This window comes from Chaetodon trifascialis, chromosome 3 (assembly GCF_039877785.1).
Source record: "Chaetodon trifascialis isolate fChaTrf1 chromosome 3, fChaTrf1.hap1, whole genome shotgun sequence".
Lineage (NCBI taxonomy): Eukaryota > Metazoa > Chordata > Actinopteri > Chaetodontiformes > Chaetodontidae > Chaetodon > Chaetodon trifascialis.
Window position 1 is genome coordinate 27,745,207 of NC_092058.1, and position 21,321 is coordinate 27,766,527.

At 42.3% G+C, this 21,321-nt stretch overlaps 1 protein-coding gene across 7 annotated transcripts in view; it reads right to left on the reverse strand.

The window, feature by feature from the left end:
* Positions 1-21,321, reverse strand: part of iqsec1b (IQ motif and Sec7 domain ArfGEF 1b) — a 184,503-nt gene that overhangs the window by 30,046 nt on the left and 133,136 nt on the right. Inside the window, exon 1 of one of the 7 annotated variants that reach the window (XM_070958366.1) lies at positions 11,243-11,537. The exons of 5 other annotated variants lie outside the window; for them this stretch is intronic. In XM_070958366.1, the coding sequence (XP_070814467.1) occupies positions 11,243-11,280 (38 nt within the window). In that variant the 5' untranslated portion in view covers positions 11,281-11,537. Of the gene's footprint in view, positions 1-8,991; positions 9,133-11,242; positions 11,538-21,321 lie in introns of those variants that run through there. One more of the 7 variants, XM_070958368.1, reaches the window with a different exon arrangement.

Below are 21,321 nucleotides of genomic sequence, written 5' to 3' on the forward strand. Positions count from 1 at the left end.
ATTTCACAAAGATACTGAATTAGGTCTTAAATTCCACTTTCTGTGATGACAAGAAACCTGCCTGCACCAACAACATATCAACTGTCTGATGGACTGACCGGGGAAAGAAGGGAGGAAGGCTAAATGTATAACTACACAAGTCCTCCCCACCTCCTCTTTTTCCTCTCTCCCCCTCTTACGTCCCTTCCCCCCATCCATTGCTCATCACTTGCACCGAGTGGGCAGTGCTGCTGCCAAAGTGACTGATGGGCAGTACCCTCTGCTGTCCTGTCTCTGCGCAGGATCATCAGGGCAAAATTATGCACTCTGAGATCCTGGCTGAGCATTCATGACAGGCTACGGATCCGTCTGCTGCCCCTGCTGCTTTCAAGGGCATTTTATCCAAGCGAGGGAAACGAAAGGGGAGCTCAGGAGGAGCAGCTGTACATCATCTGCTGTGAGGCACAGGACTGAAAACGAAGGGGGGTCATCTATTATCTAACACAAGGGAAAGAGCCGAGCCCATCTGGTTCAGGCCTAACAGGATAGTCCCCAAAATGTCAGAGACAGGATATGAAAAGAAATGGAAGTGTGACTAACACAAAATTAAATGTCATTCTGTGTTACAACCTAAAGAAAACAGTTTCTCTATGGGACACCGTGGCTACATCTGCAGTAAACCACGGAAAGGAAAGACACTAGAAATGTGATTTTTTTTGTTTTGTTTTGTAAAAAGATCAACCCACAGGAAGATTACAGTGAGGATGAGAGCATGAACCTACCTTCATTGTACAGAAGTTTAAGTAAAGTGAGTCGATTCCAGGCCTGTCTCAACCTAGCGCACGCTGACTGAAGCTGGAAAGTTTTAACTCCAGAAAGATGTCCAAACAGGCAGTGAGAGCAGAAATCCTCTCCTTCACACTGATGGATTTCCAGAGGATGGATCTAGTTCTGGTTAGTGTGGCTAGTAGGCACCACCCTGCCTGGCTCTCCTCTGCCAGCTCCTGTCCCGTCCCTTTTTCTGTGGTGTAGAATACACACTGAGGCTATTGAAGGACAGGCAGCACCTCTGTCTACTCGCTGGCTCTGGGCGCTGTTGATGTTGGCATCTGCAATAAAGGCTGCCTTTCTCTTTCCTACATGTCCCCCTGCCCTCCTGCTGGAGTTTTCACCTCTGCCAAGGAGAGCTGTGAGGCTGAAATGGAAGAAAGGTTGTGTGATGGTGTTGTGCCGGCTGTGTGTGCCTGCCTGTCAGGGGAAGGGAGTGGCAGCCTGGTGTGACACACTTGATTACACTGGCTGATTGGGGATTATTTTTGGCTTCCACGGCACCTTCCTAAAACTGAAACTCAATGCTGTGTGTTTTTTCCTGTAATTATCTCTTCCAGTCATCACATCAGCTTGACTGTCATTCATCTGACACCAAATACTTCACAATTTTATTTTCCGCAAAACGTGCTATCACGTAACCAGTTGAAAACTGCAGCCAACGACACCTACACGTCCCCTCTCATCGTGTCAACTGACACCCTGGGTGAGCTGAAAGAAATAGGGAAGTAGTTCACTGTGGGACACTCCCACTGAGATATACTTAGATAGTGAATAAGCCCAGTGTTCATGATTCAGTGAGCAACGGCCACATGAGAGATGTGAATTGTCTGAGGGGCTGAATAGACCTTTCCATTTTAAAATCTAATTAGAAACACTTCATTAATCAACATCAATAACCAATAGATTGAGCCACAAAAGTACAACTACCTGACAGTTACGAGCATGATCTGTCCTACCACCTTAAATTACTTAAAGCTCCACTAATGAAAATTGCTTATTTCCTCTTTTCAATATCAATCTGTCAAAGGTCAACATTATGTGCGATGTGAAAGGTGTTGCTCACCTGGCTGCAGTTCCCCTCAGCTAGGGAGCTTTTTACACACTTTTTCATCCTTTTGGTTGGTGTTACAGCACATTTACTGTATGGCTGATTTCCGCTACTTTCATCAGCATCATTTCCAGCAACAGCAGCGAAAAAAGCTCCAATAAAAACACTACGCTATTTGCACAACACAAAAAAGCTAGCAGACGAACTTAGCGACTGGCTAGTAGAGACAGTCACACGTCAAGCAGCTAAAGAGATGGATATTTTTCTCAGGTGTTGGTGGAGACCAAACAGAGTGAATACTGGACTTACATTCCCAACGTGACCAGAAAGACAAATTCACGTGAATACTAATGCTGCCTCGTGCATGCTGGATATGTAAAAATGCACTTGATTGTTCACATTAGCCATGAAATACTAAGTACTAGCACAATCTACAGACACATAAAACTAATGCTGTAGCCTGATCATATGGCTCCCATTCTTTGCTTCATTGAGTGGAAACCATAATGCTTCAAAAAGTATTCTCTACCATATGTTTAAGTCCATCTATATGATTTACTTCACATTAATTTGCTGATGCAGGCTTTAAAAGGGCCGCCTCATGCTTGGCAACATCAAATTGTTGCTAAGCCAGTAGACACTGAATTTGCAGTTCAAGTCAATGCTGTCGAGTGTATTCTGTCCTGTAGGTCCATGTAGCATTTGTAATTAGACTAATTGTGAATCCCATCTGGCAGGGCTGCCGATATTTTTATTTCATTTTTATGGGGAACACAAACAGGTCCAAAGTATGCTTCATGCATACCAACAAATACACTGCCATTTAGGGCACCTGAGACACAATGTTAGTTCTTCTAAAAACATCCAAGACAGCACATGCTGAACAGGAAGATTTAAGAGGAATCTGTCTGATCTGTTCTAAGACTTGGCAAAGCAGGGGCCACTGAAAATGCTTGTCTTAATATATACTTAGTGCTTAGACCTTGTGATGAAGAGACCTCTGGATGACTCTTCCTGCCCCAAGAGATCTATTTTCCTTCCCTTGAACACTTCCTCTTCAGATGTGACCTCTGCTAACCTTTTGAACCAGTACTTCCTCCACATATCTCCAGACAGACTGGCCCTCCCACTCCACAGTCCACCGTGAAGACAACTTGTGTCATCTTGTTGCACTCCTGTCAAGAAAGTTTGTGCCCTTTACCAAAATACTCCATTAAACCTCCAGAACATGATGAATTGGCACAGACAAGCAGGGTGGTGTTCAAACATGCAAGTCATGCCGTTGTGATACAAACTAAATGGTACAGAGGAAGAAGACTAAATTATCTCATGCAACAGCGTGTGAAAGGTGTGCCTGCTGCATTTCAAAGAGAGGGAAGCTAAATACTTCTTTTTCAATAGCCTGAAAATGACTCACATAATTATTAAATGGATGACAGAATATGTACAGTAAGTGCCTCATCTATAAATTCAGTAATATTATCCTGCTCCATCCATGTGTCAGTGTGGGACGTAACCCTGAAGGACCTCTAATATACAGCCTCAGCATGGTTGGAAGGATCAGTTTCATTTATGTCTGGGAAGAACACTAAAATCTCAGCAACTTTCCATTCCAGTGAAATATGATTTGGACACTCAGCAGAAGTTATTTGCACCAGCAAAAAAAGAAAAAAAAGAAAAAGAAAAAAAGGATGCTGTGAAGAGAAAGGATTGGTAATTGTTTTAAGGTTGAGAATGTGAACAGTATATCAAAGAGGACAGCAAGGAGCATTTCTGTACTCCATTTGAAGCATTATTTCCCAGAAACTACTTTTGAGAGCTTCCATTTTAACCATTTGTCAACAATGTTTTAGCAAAGTGAGCCTCATATGTCCCTACTACGATACTATGCAATATTGCATTACAATATTGTATTGCATTGTACTACAATATTGTCATTATCATGACAAATGTTTTAGAATGTTAAAAATAATGTGCTTTACTGTGGCTGTGATAACATGCAGGTAAGGGCAACACCATAGAACTGTAACTAATATAACTGCTGTCTACCTCACTGTAACGCCACTCCTGTGGCATGAAGATGTGGAAGGTAACATCATGAGCAACACACAACAGTTTCTGTGTTGTTGGTGACAGGAACCAACACAAACATCATCATCTGCTCCCACCACCTGGGGAAGTGAAGACCCAGTAGATTAACTTGATAGAAATGTCCCCACAGCGACAACTGGAAAGCTCTCAGGCTGTATGTGTGCGCTAATGATTTTACTGCTTTGAGGGCCAATAAAAAGCAGTATTGACTTCAGGATGGATTGATACTGACTTCAAATTTAGAAGCTGTAAATTTTGACATTTTTATGTTGCTTTACTATTTATTTTGCTGGTTAGCCTGTTGAATTTGGCATTAGCACATTCTGCAGCTAACGTGGCTAGTAGCATCTATTGCAGACCCACAGTGGAGCAATGCTGGAGTATTTAATATCGAGGGACGGTCAAAAGAAACTGTGGGAACATTAAGCCTGATTTGAAGCCGATTAAATAACTTGTATAATACACTTTTTCTGCTGAATAAATGCTGTTGAGAAGCCTAATCCTACCACTTGTCTAACTCTGAGAATGAATGGCGCTACATTTATTAAGCTACATTATAAGGTGGGTCACTCCTCCCAAAACACATGTAGAGTAGAAGTAGTATGTAAAGGAGTATCCCTTTAGTTTTTGTAATATTGTGATATAAAACTGTCACCATAAAAAAAGAAACAAACAAAAAAACTTGTGATGCAAATTGAGATATCACCCAGCTCTTGTCTCGGTCCAACAGTGAGAATTCCCGCAAGACAGTCATGTTTTTCTCCAGAGGAGTTACAGGAGTTTCTGTGTCCTGAGGGCATGAATGTGCTGTCTGATTATCTGCCAACCGGAGAGCCTGATAGGGCCTGTTGCGTTAACGTCATTGTCAGGTAAGTCCACTCCTCCCTACTTCGTCTTCCTTCCCTTCCCTGAGGTTACACAAAGTTGTTCCCATAAAGAGAGATTATTACCAGAATGAAATGTTACTGGACTGCAGCCATTTCAATTTCTCATGCATATTTTAATGGAATTCAAAAAACTGAGGAACTCAAAAAAGTAGTTCTTGAAATTGTAGCACAATTTGAAGTTGAATTCAATGTTGGCGTCACTCGTCACACTGTGGACCCAGACAAATTTGACTGGAGGTTTTAAAGTACTATCTGAAGTACCTCAACTGCCTCCATGAGCTCTGTGCTCTGCTTATGCGTATCTTTGCCTCACATACTGTACGTCCCTGCTGCAAGTGTCCTCCATCCCACAGTTTGAGAAGCTCTGGTCTACACAGTACTGTAGTAATCACAACATTAAATTACTTTAAACATTTTAATGTGAAAGATGACAATCATATCATAATTACATAATCTTCAAGAGGAAATCCATGTTATAACTAGTGTTGTACCCCTACTTTTAATAAATTCCCACCCCCAGGAATTGAATGCCATTAACAATTTAAATAATAAAGGCATCACTTTGTAAGTACTGTTTTTCAAATTGCTCAGGTATCAGGTGGACTTGGACTGGTCTGGTGTTAAACCAATCTGACTCCAGTCTGCTGTGAGAGTCAGATCCAACGCTTATCCATTTAAGAAATGACAGGAATGAGTCTGGAAAGATGCAGCTCATTGCTCATCATGAAATCCATACAGCTCTAATGAACCACTCTGGAGTCCAGAGGTTCACCCTGCGCTCCATCATCTTTCTTCACATTCCAGTGCTCGGAAGCTGATCATATTTACATCCTCTAGAAGTGTTTTTCTTCAGTGGGAACACATGGAAAAGCCAGCAGCCATAGCCACGATCACCATGGACCTCCTGGCTACAAATGCAGGCCTGTGGAAATACACACAACTCCAACTTGATTCTAATACCATATGCTCCACACCTCTGATACGATACATACTTTATGCTGTGTTGTTAGAGAGACCCACAGAAAGCACAGGTGATATTTCACTGTTTAACAGTGATAAAATAGAATCCAACTATTTCTTTTTTATGGTGGAGGCATGACAGAAAATGAGGGGAATGGAGCAATGGGGCCCTGTGAATATCACAATTGAGTCAGTGCCTTAATCTCCCTTTAGGCCACCTCTACTCAAGTATCTGTTGTTCCAGTGGTTGGCTTTTACTGTATAACACTTGCTATGCACAAGTGAACCAGCTCAAACACATAAGTGAAAACTTGGTCACACAGTTACAAAAATAAACAAAACTATCTATGTTTTGATGCACTGTGTTCACTATATGAAACACACCTGCATGAGAGAAGGATTTTTTTCATCATCATTCAGTAGCACAGTTAGCCTCAACTGGGCATGCTACGGTGAGAGCTGCTGTTAGCTAAGAGCTACTGTATATTTTTGTCTTCCCTACAGACCCAGATCATACTTTCAAACTATGTAATAGGTGAGTTTCAAATCATTTCTCTATTAAGTTGTCCCACAATTACAGTATAAGATTTCATCCCAAGGGAAACTAGTAGCTCAATCTTCTAGCGTCATGTTCACTTCAGGCAGAGCTTGTAATAACGTGGAATGTTCTCATGCTGCAGACTTGTAGGAGCTTTAGTTCACTTGTAACTGCAGCCTTGTCGTAACAGTGTAACTAAAACAATACGGCACACCAGCGTTCACAATGTACAGCATCTCCAGAACGACTGTTATATCTGCTGACAGTAACTGTGATAATAATCGGAAGAGACAGGGCGAGCACCAGCACAATAATCCCCTGCAGCTTTTCCCTGCCACATGTTACCAGGCCTTATGGCAACCTGTTGACACCAATCCCAGAGACCCAGTGGGCCAACACTGGGCATGCATAAACAGCGTATAATCCGCATTGCACATTGGCTGAGCCGTACATCACATGACTGGGCAGAGAGAGGCAGAAGACTGTGCATGTGCGCACTGGACTGTCTTATACCATCCAAATACTAACATTCACATCCGGTTTGTTTAGTGCAGTTTATTTGGTCAATAAAAAATCCAACGTTACAGATGGGGTGCTACTGTTTGGTGTGACTGGGCACAAACAACCTCACTGTACTTTACCATTAAACAGTGTAGCAGCTGGTCACATGGCCACAGAGAGGTTGTTTGTTTTAAGCATTTCAACAAACAAAGGATGGTGCTGATTTTCAGGTGAGGACAGTGTCACCTTGTTTGAAATGACAATGCAATCAGTCCAGGAATAGACAACAAATGCAGAATGCAAAGTTTTTAGGTTACACGCATCCATCTGATAGCAGCCATTCCTCATGCTTACAGAGTTTGGCATGGCAAAATGAAGCATGTACCTATGCTTATATTCAGTGAGTTCATTCAAACAAATCCCAGAGCTGGATTATCCGTCTACACTGAGCATATGTGACATCATTGTAAAAGCCTGCTTGTTCATTCTCTGAGCCACATAAAATTCACCTCTCCAAGCACAATGACAGTGAGATGAAAACTAATGTCATGCAGTAGTATTGATGAGTCAGGGTCTTAGATTTGGATCGCGTTCAGCCTCAGCAAACTCCAATCAGAATCACGGTCCTGGAGGTGGAGTCTCCTTGGTTTGATAATGTCTGATGGGCCAGCAGTGTGCCTCTGTCCGGCTGGCTGAGCTTTACCTGACGCCTTTGAAACGGAGCGCGAGATGACTCATCATACGCTTGTCACAGCTTCCTGGCTCCCTCGCGCCTGCTCTGAATGCTGCTCGTGAAAACTCCTCTGATGGGCCCATGATTTATTTAACACATGCTGATGTATTTTGCATTAAAACAGCCTAAATGCTTCAGTGCTCTTCAATGGTAGAAAAAGCTCCTCCAGCAGAGATTTGAATGTGTTATCCTCTCTGCACACTTTTGCATCATCAGTTTTGTTTTGCTGAGGATGGCCGAGTTGCAGATTCAAAGCAGGCAGGGTTTGTTTTGGTAAATGTTGCACAAGAAAACAAATTTCCTCTTTCCTGACAGTCATGAAATGCAGAATCTAAAATCATCAAAAAGGTACATTTGGTAAACTACACGTCAGTTCTTGTGAGCATAAAACAACAACAGCAGAGCTCAGCCCATTTTAATTCATAACCACAGAGGATTTCATCATTGTAGAATTATCTGATACCAAGCAGCTTAATGCTGCATAATCTACCCAACCTGAAAATCCTGCCCCTGAGGATATAAACCAAGAACCGAAAAAACAGATCTGGCCTCAGAGATGGAATTATATCCACCAAGATCACACAAGTCACACATAATCCTGCACCACGGGCCACAGCCCCAAACTCATTATTGATGAATTAATGTGTACTTTGCTAAAACCTATTAAACTGTATTAAGATATGCATGATGAAGAGAAATGTTGTATGGTGGAGGAGGGACTGCTAGTGACCCTTCGTCTCATTTGCAGTAATTGGAAGTATGGCACAGGAGCCCGTCCACTTTGTAAGTGGAGTTTTGTCTCGGTCAGCAGAGAGCAGCCTGATGTAATGAACTATTCCTGGATCTGTTAAAAGAATCAATAGGGATTCATCACATGGCCATCTAGAGCTCAGCAAAAGAGCACAAGGACTCAGGTTACAGCAAAAAATACAACAAAAAAACAACAACAATCAGTGTCCCCCCAGTCTGCAAAGCTGCTCGGAGGAAACAGCGAGAGACAGGGAGGGACGGATGGGGCAGGCGGGGGGCCAGCAGAGAGACAGAAAGGACAACAACAACAGTCCAGGCACTGTCTGAGAAGTTGAACATCCCCTCAGCGTTGGTTTGCAGCAAGCTGTGGGTGTCCTCCAGCAAAAACATCAGCTGCCATGACATCAGACTACAGGAGAGAGATGGGAAGATGGAGTGGGTGGGGGGGTGATGGGGGACATGCCAGTGCAGCTGCTGCAGTCATCTCTGCCAGACACCTGCCTGGGCGGCGGGTGTAAACAGAGTAGATGCAGCCCGCAGCACTCTCCTCTTCTACTCTCACCTCACACAGCACACACACACTCACACACCCACGTGCCAAAACTGTAGGTAGATGACATTAGAAACTAAGAATTAAAGCACAGAAACACGAGAAGTGAAAGCAGCAGCCTACCGGCAGAGAGAGACAGTGAGCGGCCCAGGACACAGTCAACACTGGCAGAATGAAAGCGAGGGACCATCCTTACACATTCACCTCCGACTTCAGAGAGAGACAGCTCAGGCCCTCTCCACCCTCTCCCTCTTTGCCTCCTGTGCTCTGAGTCTCCCCCCCTCTCCACGCGGCTCTCTCGGCCCCTCCCCTCCTCGCTCTCTCTCTCCTCCTCCCCTCCCTCTCGGCAGAGTTGTGTGTCCAGCCTGATGCAGCCCAGCGAGTCCTTGCCTCTGCTGTCAGTGCTGCAAGGTCAAGGTTTGTTCCTGCACCGAGTCCTTTACAGCAAGAGACACAGCGCCATCACTGAAACCCAGGAGCGTGCAGCTTTTTAATTCAGTCATTTCACAGCCTGGCTTCTTCCTCCCCTGGTGTAGGTGTAGTAATTAATGAGATGAACTGCTCTGAGTTTGATTGCAGGGAAAATGCACGTTTTTGGCAGTGAAGTGGAAAATAAAAAGGAGGGTAAATTAGGAGGATGAAACACAAGCACCAGCGCAGACAAAATCAATCAGGCTTCTGGGAAAAGGTTTACTTTCTACTTCTCTTCTTCTCCTTCTGAAGAGTGATGCTACTGAGTTTCAGAAACTGAAGATTTAAGCACAGCGCTGTTGAAGTTATGATGTCTAACTTTGTCTAAATCACATACTATTCTGATTCAAATCAGAAGTTTCAGGCCTCTTCTAAGTTTGTTCAGTATTAATAACAAAAAAGGTTTTCTGTTTGTTTCATCTGAAATTACTCATATTCCGATCTGCCTCTTCTGTGAGTGGCATCTAAAACTCATATAAACGTAGGGAAAGATCATCATCATGGTTTGAAAATGTGGACTGTTGGGGGGACGAGAACTGCTGTTTCCACTGTTGAAGTCAGATTCTTTGTTGGCCCAATCACCTGGCCTAACCTCAGCATCAGCCATCAAACGACGGTTTTTGTGTTGGACTTGGAGCTCAGTCATACAAGTCAATTCGGTCACTGTTATCAGTGAATTTGCTTGATGTTTTTGCATGCACTTCAAATTTAGTGAACTTTGAAAGGCATATTTGAGCTTCTGACCGGCTGCAAACCCTCTTGACAGTGGTAGCCTTTGAAAGAACAGACAATGGGACAAAAACCAATCATGGTTTTGACCAAAGGTTAATTTTCTGCTTTTCTTTCTTCTAAAGGCACCTTTGTTGAAATACTAACAAATGTGGTACATTTAGCTCCCAACCCTTGCTCTCTCTCTCTCTTTTTTTTAACCAGAATTGTCAATGTGATAGCTGCGTTTTGGCACCAAATAGAAGAATGGTTCTTCAGGTAATGTGTCACTTTGAGAAGCAGAAACAATGACTGTGAAATAGCTCAACAACTGCCAGAAAGTTTTAAACAGACATTCATCATCCCCAGAGACAGAGCCCTCTGCCTTTGGTGATTTCCTGACTTTCCCTCTTGTGGCACCACAAGGCTGACATGTCAAGATTTTAGTGAAATGTCTTGAAAACAATCGGATGGATTGCCATGAAATGCTGGTTCGCACATTCACGTTCTCCTCAAGATCAACTGTTTTGGTAACTTTTCATCCAACACCGTCATCAGATCAAAATGTAAATTTGCCCAAATATTATGCTATACCCACTAAAGCATTGTCATTGTCAGCATGGCAGCATGCTGATGTTAGCATTTAGCTCAAATCACAGCTGTGCCTCACATGATGCTCTGTCTTTAGGCTCTTAGTCATAAATAAAAATACTAAATATTATCTAAACCCAAGCAACCAAACAAGAATTTATTTGTCACACGAGTACAAATCTGACCAGACATTCGATGTTAACGTTTAAGAACAGAAATATGACATTTCAAGCACAACTGCTCCTCATCAGACATCTTCTGATACTTGACAGGTTTTGATACTCTGGACTACAGACACACATCGGTCAGCACCAAACATTATTGAGATTATATTGATTTTGAAGCCTGCATAGCCAACCCTGCAACAACAACACAGCAGCACAGCATTGATATGAAGGTCTCAACTCCCTCTTTGCTAAAAATTGTCATGTCGTGATCTTATACATTGTTTAAACAGTCAAAACTGTCTGAAAAACAAGCTCAAGAAAACCCCCCAGAATCTGACAATACAGGGAAGCTAAGCCAACCAGGCACGCAGACCAACCGACCAACAAAGCGGGCATTCTTTATGAAGGAAAACAGGACCTCAGAGGACCAGACTTACTGTTGCGACTGTAAACTGCAGTTGGCATGGAGCGGCATTAATATCCTGAGCGAGCCTCTCTATCCACCTGGGAGGAAGTTTGCCAGGGGTCGTGCCCCCTTCTAACCTTGGCACTCACGGGTCTGTCGCCACGACGACTGATGTGGACCACAGCTGTTGGCAGTGCCAGGAGGAACAAACAGAGACAAAGGGAGAGAGTGGAGACTAGTTGCTGTGTTCTTACCGCTGGGCCTATAGGATTACTGGTAATGGGATTTCCCACTAATGGCTCCTTCTGACAGGTGGCGTCCCCGTTTAGCTCAAGTTCAGCTGTGGCTTTAAAAACATTGCTGAGGTTTAAAGCCTTTCTTGCCAGTCCCCGTGCCGTGAAAATGATCCATCTTAGCAAGCTGTTTATATCAGTGGTGAAAGTCTTAAAGTCGATTCAGGTGATTTCACTTCCTACAAACATGTGATTACACCTTGAATTAAGGCAGATTACTTCATTCTTCTCATTGCATTGCTGTAAACCAGCAAAATTCTGTTTTGTTTTAAATGTTTTATTTAGTTTGAAAATTAAAAAGAGCCACTAACAACAACAACAACAACACAAAAACAACAATTTTAATGTTAAACTCGACTCTAAAAGACACAAACAGTGGCAGTTTGTTGACCTGAGTTTAAATATTCATTTTTGATTGTGGAAACAATAGTATGACAGAGGTCCACTGGGTTGGGGTCAGGGGTCAGGGGTTAGGGGTTAGTGTTAGCGTGATTCAGCCACATCTCCTTGCCTTCATCAGTGGATGGCATTTGCTCTGAGAAAAAAATTTATCCAAACAAGTTTTAACAGCATTCACAAAGCTAAAGGTTTATTCATTTTCTGGTGTTTGTCCCTATTCTGAAGGACCCGTCATTCAGTTTGAGAGAGTGGTGACAGCTTCCAGTATTGTGTTCTAGAGAGGTATTTCAGTGATTTAATATTACTCTTCCAACTATTTGGGGGGACTTGCAAGAGACAGATTCTAGAAATAGACAGTCAAATTGAAGAGGCAGAGGTCAAGATCTGCTGAATCTTAGTCCCCAGTCAATATTCAAAAACACTGGATCCCACATCTTCCATAATGCCACTTGACAGTATCTTTTGTTAGACTTTTCCTGCCTGAGTAACATTTTTCATCAGTCTAAACCTCCTGTTTGTAAAGGCTTTCTGTGATGCAACACACATCTGTCGTGTCGCAGAGCTTTGCCTCACCTGACACCTGTAGGACGCTCTACATGGCATACAGAAAGTTGTTGAGTTAGCCAGGATGTTGACTTGAATGATGCAAAGAAATAGGACAGTAGCATAAGTTTACACATTTCGACATGTGATGATGTGGAAACAGACGCAGGCAGTTTGTGGCTTAACATGAAAAACAATGGGTGCACGTGTTTTGCCTTACATGTCATGGAGTTGTGCGGACTGTAAGCCTCAGTCCAAATGACTTGAGTAATGAGTTAATGTAAGTATTTTCTCAGACGTCACTTGGCTAACTCCCCCACTAGAGTCCCACTAGATAAAATTCAACTGTAAAATGAAGTGGTATGAGTAGAGGTGCTCATAAAACTAGTAATTGGACTTTTACATGCAAAATTGAAGGGCTTTACATTTAAATGCTTTGTCACCCTATTATTTGCATTTGATCAGAATTGTGAATTAATCCATAATTGTAGTCAACAGAGTCCTGTAACCTTCCTAAAATGGTGATCCTACCAGTTCACTATCTAAAACAACTCTGCATTTTAAAGAGGGACTAATATTCAGGTGCAAACTGACAAACATCTGATGATAACTGATATGAAGGTCACACTTCAAAAACAGGAAAGTGTGATGGAATGGAACAGCTGCCTGATGAGGACAACAGCTCTTTGCTATCTGTTTTAAACATGTATTTATCAGGGGAAGGCTTCCAGCAACAGTCGGTTTGAGCCCTGCAGCCACTGCTAGCCTCACTGGACTGACTGGGGGTGAAGCACCTTGCTCAAGAGCATCTGAATGGTGCTCTCTGTGGCTGCACCACTCCCAGCTGGACAAAGATACAGCTCTGCCATACTCTCTACCACTTATGTGTCACCTTGTCTCTTCTCACTTGAATATCTCTTGTAAATTCAATACACTGCAGGTTGTCCAGCTTCCACTGCTAAGCCAGAGGCAGGGAAAGGCAGAAAAACAAGGTGGAGTGAGTGAGGACCAAAGACAGAGAAAGATGAAGGCACATCGTAATGTAATGATGCTAATGAGGATAAAGCAGCTTGTTACCTTTTCTCCATAAGCCTCTGAAAGCAGGACAGCTTGTGACATCACAGGGATCAGCAGCACTGTTTCACACATTGCAACATTAAGCAGTGTGTGAGGTGTTAACTCAACTTAACAAAGCCTGACCAGAGTGCCAGAGGAAAGTTAAGGGAAATCTTTGGCCCTTAAATTAAACAAAAATGGAATAAAACTTTTTAAAGTTTGGATAGGAATAAAAGCAGGAATAAAAAATGCCATTAAGTTCCACCTGGTTTTAAGGTGATGGTTATGACTTTTCATTTCCAAAATGTTTGCACTCCTCTTTTTCTTTTCATAACAGGATATTTTAGCTTTCTGAGATGAGGTGGATTCATGTAAGCCTCAGATAAACGACACACTCACACGACACTTCAAACACCTAATCAATAGATCAGACTGTGGTTAATAAGTCACTGTGTGAAAAAGAAGCTCCTTTTGTGTTGTTACAGTTGTAAAGCAACATTGATTTAGAGGGAAAGAGATTAGAGCTGCGTGCACTCAGTTGAGGAAAGAGTCTCTTTTCAGAGTCTGCTGGTGTAGGTCTGAGAAAAATGGTGAGTGACTGAAACCTGGAGTGTATTTTAGAGCAAGAAGAATACCGAGTCGTGACAATTCAAAAGTTAGGTCCAGTAAAGAAGCAATTTAATAAAGCTCAGTGTGTCAAAAGTAATACATTACTACAAGGGCATAATTTCCACTGTGGGTGGGGCTCATATGCCCCCTCACTCACAGTTCCAGTTTGATTTGTTGTTTTTTTTAACCCTGGGTTGGGCCTGTCAGGCTATACTCAGGCCGCCCTGGTGGAGTCTGCTGTGGCTGTATGCAGCCTGAGAGGAAGCTCTGTGGACATTATTCTCAGCTCTAAAACCTCCTCACTCTCATCTGCATGCTTTTGAACATAAAGATGCTTTTAAGCATCAATCAAAGCTATATACTACAAGGCAGGTCTTGTATTATTTATTATTGTTCTATTTTATTTTTGATAAGTAGTTGGAGTTATAATTGCAGATATATCTCTTAGTTCTTCTGTAGTTTTTTTATCAGTGAAACTAAATAGAATTGTCAGGCATATTGGTTAAAAAGTCAGAGCTTCAGGCCTCATTTCTAAATATTTTCAAACTATATATTTATGTTAAATTCGACTTATTGGCACAAAAACCTGCCCATTATACTGTCATTTGCTAAATATATGTAAATAAAAAAGCACCCACCTATATTTGAAGTTTTTTTTCTGTAAGACTGATCTGGACAAACTATGTCAAGAACAACATTAAAAAAAAAAAAAAAAAAGTATTTTATTTTAGAAACTAAAAGAACAACTTATCAAATTTGATATAAGGGATCTGAAAATCTGAGGTAATATAATAACTGGTTTGGATATGAGGAACACAACTACATGGCACAGAAGGATTTATAATTACCTGGGCAAATAATAAGAATTACATAACAGAGCTACAGCCTTGAGAGGCGGCAGATGTAATAGATTGAATGTTTGAACTGATCAAGGCCAGACTAACAATCAGACAAAGCGGACAACTCCTCTGGGCCCTAAAAGCTCCAGGATAACGTCTGCTATTTAGTTTGTGGTCCTTTTATTGACTGTAATCTTGTTTGGGAACATGAGTGTATTTATGCACTGGTAAAGCACAAGATCTACTGGCATGATAAGGGCCTTAAGGTGGATGCTGCTTCACTCGCTGATGCTGAAGCCTTGAGTCAATCTCTAATTTCAGACTGCAGTATTTTCTTGGTGCATATTATTAAATTAATTCGTGTTTAATCACGTTACCACACATGCAAAACAGTCATGTAATATATAAGCATAATTAGTTAGCTGGTATTTAATTCACTGTCATGCCAAACATTTAGTGCATCTCACATGGGATCATAAGACGCTGCTGTATACTGTATCAAGCTGTAGCAAGACATCTTCCTGTAATACAAAACCAAAGGAAAAACTACAGCTTTTAATGTACTTCTATATACTTTCAGATACGTGTGTTTTGGTGCAAAACACATGAGAATGCTCCTTCCAGTGGAGTACGAGACATCTTTTTCAAACTAACTTATTCAAAACGTATTATTTCAGATATAAACTGTGATTCATAGCAGAGTATTATGTCATAAAACATGCCTGTCACATGCTTTGTATGTGAGTAGCCACAGACACGCACACACACAATATTGACAGAAAGAAGAAAAACTATGCAGTGTAGAGAATTGGAGTTGTGTTTTCTCTGGCGATCATGATATCTGACCAGTAGAGGGCATCATTATTCCAGGCTTCAGGCTCTTTGGAGCAGAGGAGCATGAAGAGCCCTCTGATACTCAGAGCCAACATTATGATCAAAATTAGGTGAAAAACCAGCAGATATTTGGCACATCTGACTCTTACATCTTCCAAAAGGAACACCTGACACCTCTCACTTCACACATGTCCTTCTCCTCGGGCTTAGGACATATTGGCTGATGTAATCCTCAGGCCTGTGCAAGAAATTATAATTGGGGTGAAGAGGCTTGCATTCAGATGAGGCGGAAATAGATTTTTTTTTCCTCTGGTTTGACCAATGCATTGTCTCCTGTAATTCTGAAGTCTCTCTTTCTTCTCCCACCAATTAGAACCGGGCAAGCTGAGTGAGGGGGAGGAGAGAGGACGGCCGTCTCCATCAGCCTGCTAACCACTCAGGGGAGCTCATTAGAGCAGCTCCCAGCCCAGAGGCTTGGTGTTGTGTTGGCACTACTTCTGACACCACGTCAGTACCATCGCCTTCAACGCCACTAAGAGAAAGCGTCAGAGTGAGGGAGCAAGAGCAGCTTTCAACTGCATCTCCTGACAGCTTGTCACAACTCTAAGGTATCCAGATGTAATGTGTAACCACTGTTCTAAAAACAGCGTTGATCCAATACGTCTCATGAAGCCGCTTGCGTTGAGTGGCCTCCTGGATCCACTAATTGAATCAAGGTTTTTCATGCAAAGCATAAAACAGAAAGAAAGAAAGATAGCTGATAGCGGCTACCCAAATCTCAGAAGAAGGTGTGTTTCAGCATCAGGAGACGCTCCACACACAGCAGGTTGATGTAATCACTCTGACACTGAGAAATAAATCATCGCTTCCTCAGAAGAACACATCCATGTGCGCGGCACAGATTCCGGCAGCAGCTCTACAGCAGCCACAATCTGAGGTGAAACGCTGCCTTCCCAAAGTCTGTGATATCAGCCTCAGCGGGGAGAAGACGAGCGCTCCGTCTCTGCTACACCAGGGCTTTAGTCAGAACATTAAAAATATGCTCTGTCATATGTGTGCTAACAGCAGGCTCTGTGCTGGATTCAGAGCTCAGCCCCTATCAGGGATGGCTGGCATGGCGAGCAGTGAAGCATGGTGTACAAAGAGCTGGCATGCCATGGCGCCTACTTTGAGAGATGCAGCGGTGGATGATTACAGTAGGTTCTGGATAAGGTCCACTGACTCACCACGGCAACAGACGGCAGATGTTTGTGTGCACAGGCAGAGCTGGATTTAATGAGTGTTTACCGTCTTGTGCAGAGAAATGTTGGCCACATCCTGCTGTCGGGCTGCTGAGTGTCACCTCATGGGCCAGACATGATGCCTCACTTGAAGGATAAATCCAGTTTATTACAACCTGGGTCTTATTACAGAGTCCTGCTATCTTTCCTATTAGTAGTAATAACAGTGTCTGCAGGGGCGAGCAACACGAGCAGTCAGTCAGACAGGCTTAAGACAAATGCTAGCGTTATCGTATTTGGAGGAGGAAACAAACTGACTGACTTCCTGGTTCAACTTTGACCTTCTGTGTTTGCCATAGTTGTGAAGTTTTCCTGTTCAATGAGGGATTCCTACAACATCTCTGTTGTGCTCAGTTCCTGTTTAACATCCAAATAAAATGGTTTAACAATCTGGCTACACTGTTGGTTTGTTGAACACCTGTCTGATCATTTGACTGCTTGTAGTTTTCACCACATCAGACTTTATAGTACCAATGCTGCCGTGTTACTAGCCTCACTTAGCTCTGTGACTCGAATGAAATGCCGGTACATGAAAGGCACTGAGCATCTTTTTTTTCTGGGAGATAACAAGCTTGGAAAAACCCAGGAGGTGGTTTAACAACACTGAAAGCTATAAGGCTGAAATGGTCGGTTGTTTAATCCATCAGAAAATCAGCAGCTATATTAGCTATAATTGATTAAGTCATTTTTCAAGCAAAATGGCCAAACATGGCCTCGTTTCAGCATCTTAATGTGAGGATTTACTTGTTTTATAGGTGCGATTATTAAAATTAAAAATGTTTGGGAAAGATTTGGATTGTTGGTCAGACAAAACATGTCATTTGAAGACATCACCTTGGGGATTTGGGAAATGAATCTGCAAATCTGAAGGTATTTCCAGAATCATCACTGTCCTGTGGAGGATAAAATATTCCATCTGCTGCAAGCTGGAAAATAATCTTCATTTCACAAGTGCTGACTATTTTCTAAACAGGTAGCTGGACATGACGTCTCATTGTTAAGTTACAGCTACCTTCTCTGTGCAGTGGATGGAGTACTCATCCACATACTTAGCAGCTTTTGAAGATTCTGGAAATATCTTAAATCGAAAAATCCCTTTTGTGGTTTTCCAAAGTTAGTTTTCTCTGTGGCCAGTATGTAAAGGTATCACAAACCTGGGACCACCATGTTCCCAGACTTCAGCTTTTGTTTTGTCGCACCGAATTTTAACCAAACTATAAACATGGGACCCAAGTTGTAATTAATAAGAATTTCCTTCCACTCACCTGCCAGTTTTCTGTTCAGCCTATCTGCGTTCTCTGAAATGGCTTAACAAACATACAGAACCAAACGTAACCAACCGTGACAGCTGGTGTTTACTTACAACACATTTCACACAGCATATGTCAGACTTCAGCACAGATAAAGCTGAGCATCACTGAACAGTCTTCCAGATCCACTGAAAACATTCAACATGGCTTCCCCTCGGCTTTGACAAAATGATAAGCTCCTACAGTCAGATATTAGACAATCTTATGACATGCCACACCAGAGAAAACACACCAGATAGCTTTTGACCACTTCACAAAGAATACATCTAGACTTTCAAGGCATTAGTCATTGCAAAACATCTTTCAAATGTGTTGTCTTGGGTAAAAAAATACCATGTAAGACTCACTGACATTTATGATAACTTTCTTGTCAAGCAGTTAAAAAAGTGCGAGAAACTGCAAAGCTACGAAACCACTGAAAAAGGGCAAAGAAATGTTTTGATGGAGAAAGTCTTCCTTCAAAGGGAACTCATTTTGATACAGTATGAGAGCTCATTTCTAGCGAGCATCTTGTCGTTGTGACTTGATAGAGGGGATCAGATGAAAGCTGCTGGCATAAAGAAGAAGCACAGCAATGTGATTGTTAGCAGCTCTTTGAGGAATTGTTGTTTTCAAGCCAGAAGAGAAAAGGAGAGTGAAAAGGGTAAAGTCATGTTAAAATAAAACAAAATATATCACAGAAGCTGGTGAAAAATGGCAACAACAGCCATTACAGTATGTCCCTAATTTCCATTATCATTTCAGCTGTGAGGATTATCTGCTATGAATTTCTAATAGGCCTCGTCTCTCCTGTGGTATCAAATACTTTATCTGCCCCATCCATCAAACAGACACATCTGTGGGTTGAAATTCAGAGAAGAAGGCAAGGCACGCCACAAACTAGCCCCTATAAACATGCAAACACACACTGATGAAAACATTACAGTCATCCAACGCAATTTTCCACACCTGGATCACAGCTCCCTTCAATCAAAAACAAATATCTATCTGCATACGGGCCTGTTCTCCCCGTCTCTCATATCCAAGCCACACCCACGCCCACAGAGTGACATTAAAAGCTAATCAGATGTTAAAAGGCTTTTCATTGGGGCCAGAAGAAGACAGATTGGTGTGTGGGGACCACTGACTGTGCAGCAGCGCTGCCCGGTAATTACCAGTGGTCTACCACCTGCCCCCCAATCACACTGCCATCTCATCCTACCGCTCATAAAACATGCTTACACACAGCTGTGTACTCACATCTACTACCCTGCTTATGAACCCCTCTTTCTCGCCGTTGATACAGGCATTATTTGAATCCTTTTAATAGGAAGAGAAGTCATTTGATTAGGGGCGATCTCCAGCTAAGCTCTGTTTTAGGCAGACTGTGGATGCTCCCTGTGTTTTCAAATAGGTGGGATTCAAAGTAAGAGATGTAACCAGGCCTTTTGGAGGTCCTTCCACTTAAAGCTGGTCTTACCCTTTACTTTGAAAATGAACAATGGGTCTGATGGCTATGTCTGACATGAAATGAGTTGCTTGTAGTTAGGAACGATGAACCCGCAGAGAATTGTCCCCAGACTCTGCACTGTGGCTCAGCTGTGAGCTTGATAGCATCTCTCAGTTCATTGTTTTGGTTTTACTGTCTGCAACTTTACTGTCTTGTTTCAGCCTCACAGCTCCCATCGACCTGGTGCAACTCTCTGGTGAACATAGGAGAGCATTTAGCAACTAAAGAGCCGACTATTTCTCTCAGGGGTTGGTGGAGACCAAAACAGAGCTAAAAGGACATTGAATACTGGACTTACATTCAGTAGGTCCCCAGAAACTCAACTTCAAATGAATGCTAATGTTGCTCCCTGTCTGCTGGATGTGGAAAAAGGAGGTTGTATACTAACACACTCTCCATATGAACTTTAGAAGGTGATAAGATGTCAGTGTTGTGCTTACAGCTTACTGTGGCCAATAAATCAAATTAGGCTAGTGCAGGTTCAAGTAACAGCGGTTGGGAATTACTGTTTATGTTTCTAATCTGTGAGGAGCTGTGTAAGTAAATTCACAAGACACTGTTACTGTGTTTCCTTTTTCATTTCACCACAGACCATGGATGAAGTCAGCTTGTTAGCGAGCAAGGAAGAATTAACTAATAGTCACGTTAATATAAACAACTAAAGTCACTAACTAAACACATGGTTCAGTTGCTGCTGTCTACATGGCACTTTTTACCTGATATATAATCATTTTAAGCTAATTGCAGTTTAAAAATTAACTGGCCCCACTGGTTTTGCTTGCTGCTCATCATACACAGCACTGCCCTTGACTCAACAAATATGAAGAACACAAGAAAACTCTATTATCATATCTGACATCCTCAAGCAACTTACACTGACCTAATGGACAGCTCGTCCTTGAAGGAGATATAGAGACATTGGTTATCTGAATTTACTGCTCTGCATGTGGAGTGCACTGAGTCTGAGAAGTTTTTTTTTTTTTTCTTTTACAGATTTTTAAAACATGTTTCAATCTGCAGCACAGTGTATTCGTTGGACATGGTGACTGCCAAATTTGACATGACTGCATGATGCTTTCCTCTATGGCCATTTATTCCTTCACTGTAGCAACTAATGTACAATGTATGTGTGAGCATGACTCACTAACATACGATTAGGCATGGTGTTCTGTTCTGGATGACTGCAGTCTACATGATAACACACACACACACACACACACACACACACACACACACACACACACACACACACACACACACACACACACACACACACACACACACAGAAATGCCTCTTCTGCCGTCTCCACCCTCCCTCTACTGAGTCCTCTCCCCCCTCGCTCCTCAATCTCCTCTGCATTAATTATGACATTGGTAATAAAGGAAAGTGTTTAACAGGGAGGAATTGCAAATGAGCAGGGATTGATTGAGCATTCTCTCATACTAATTGATTGCAGA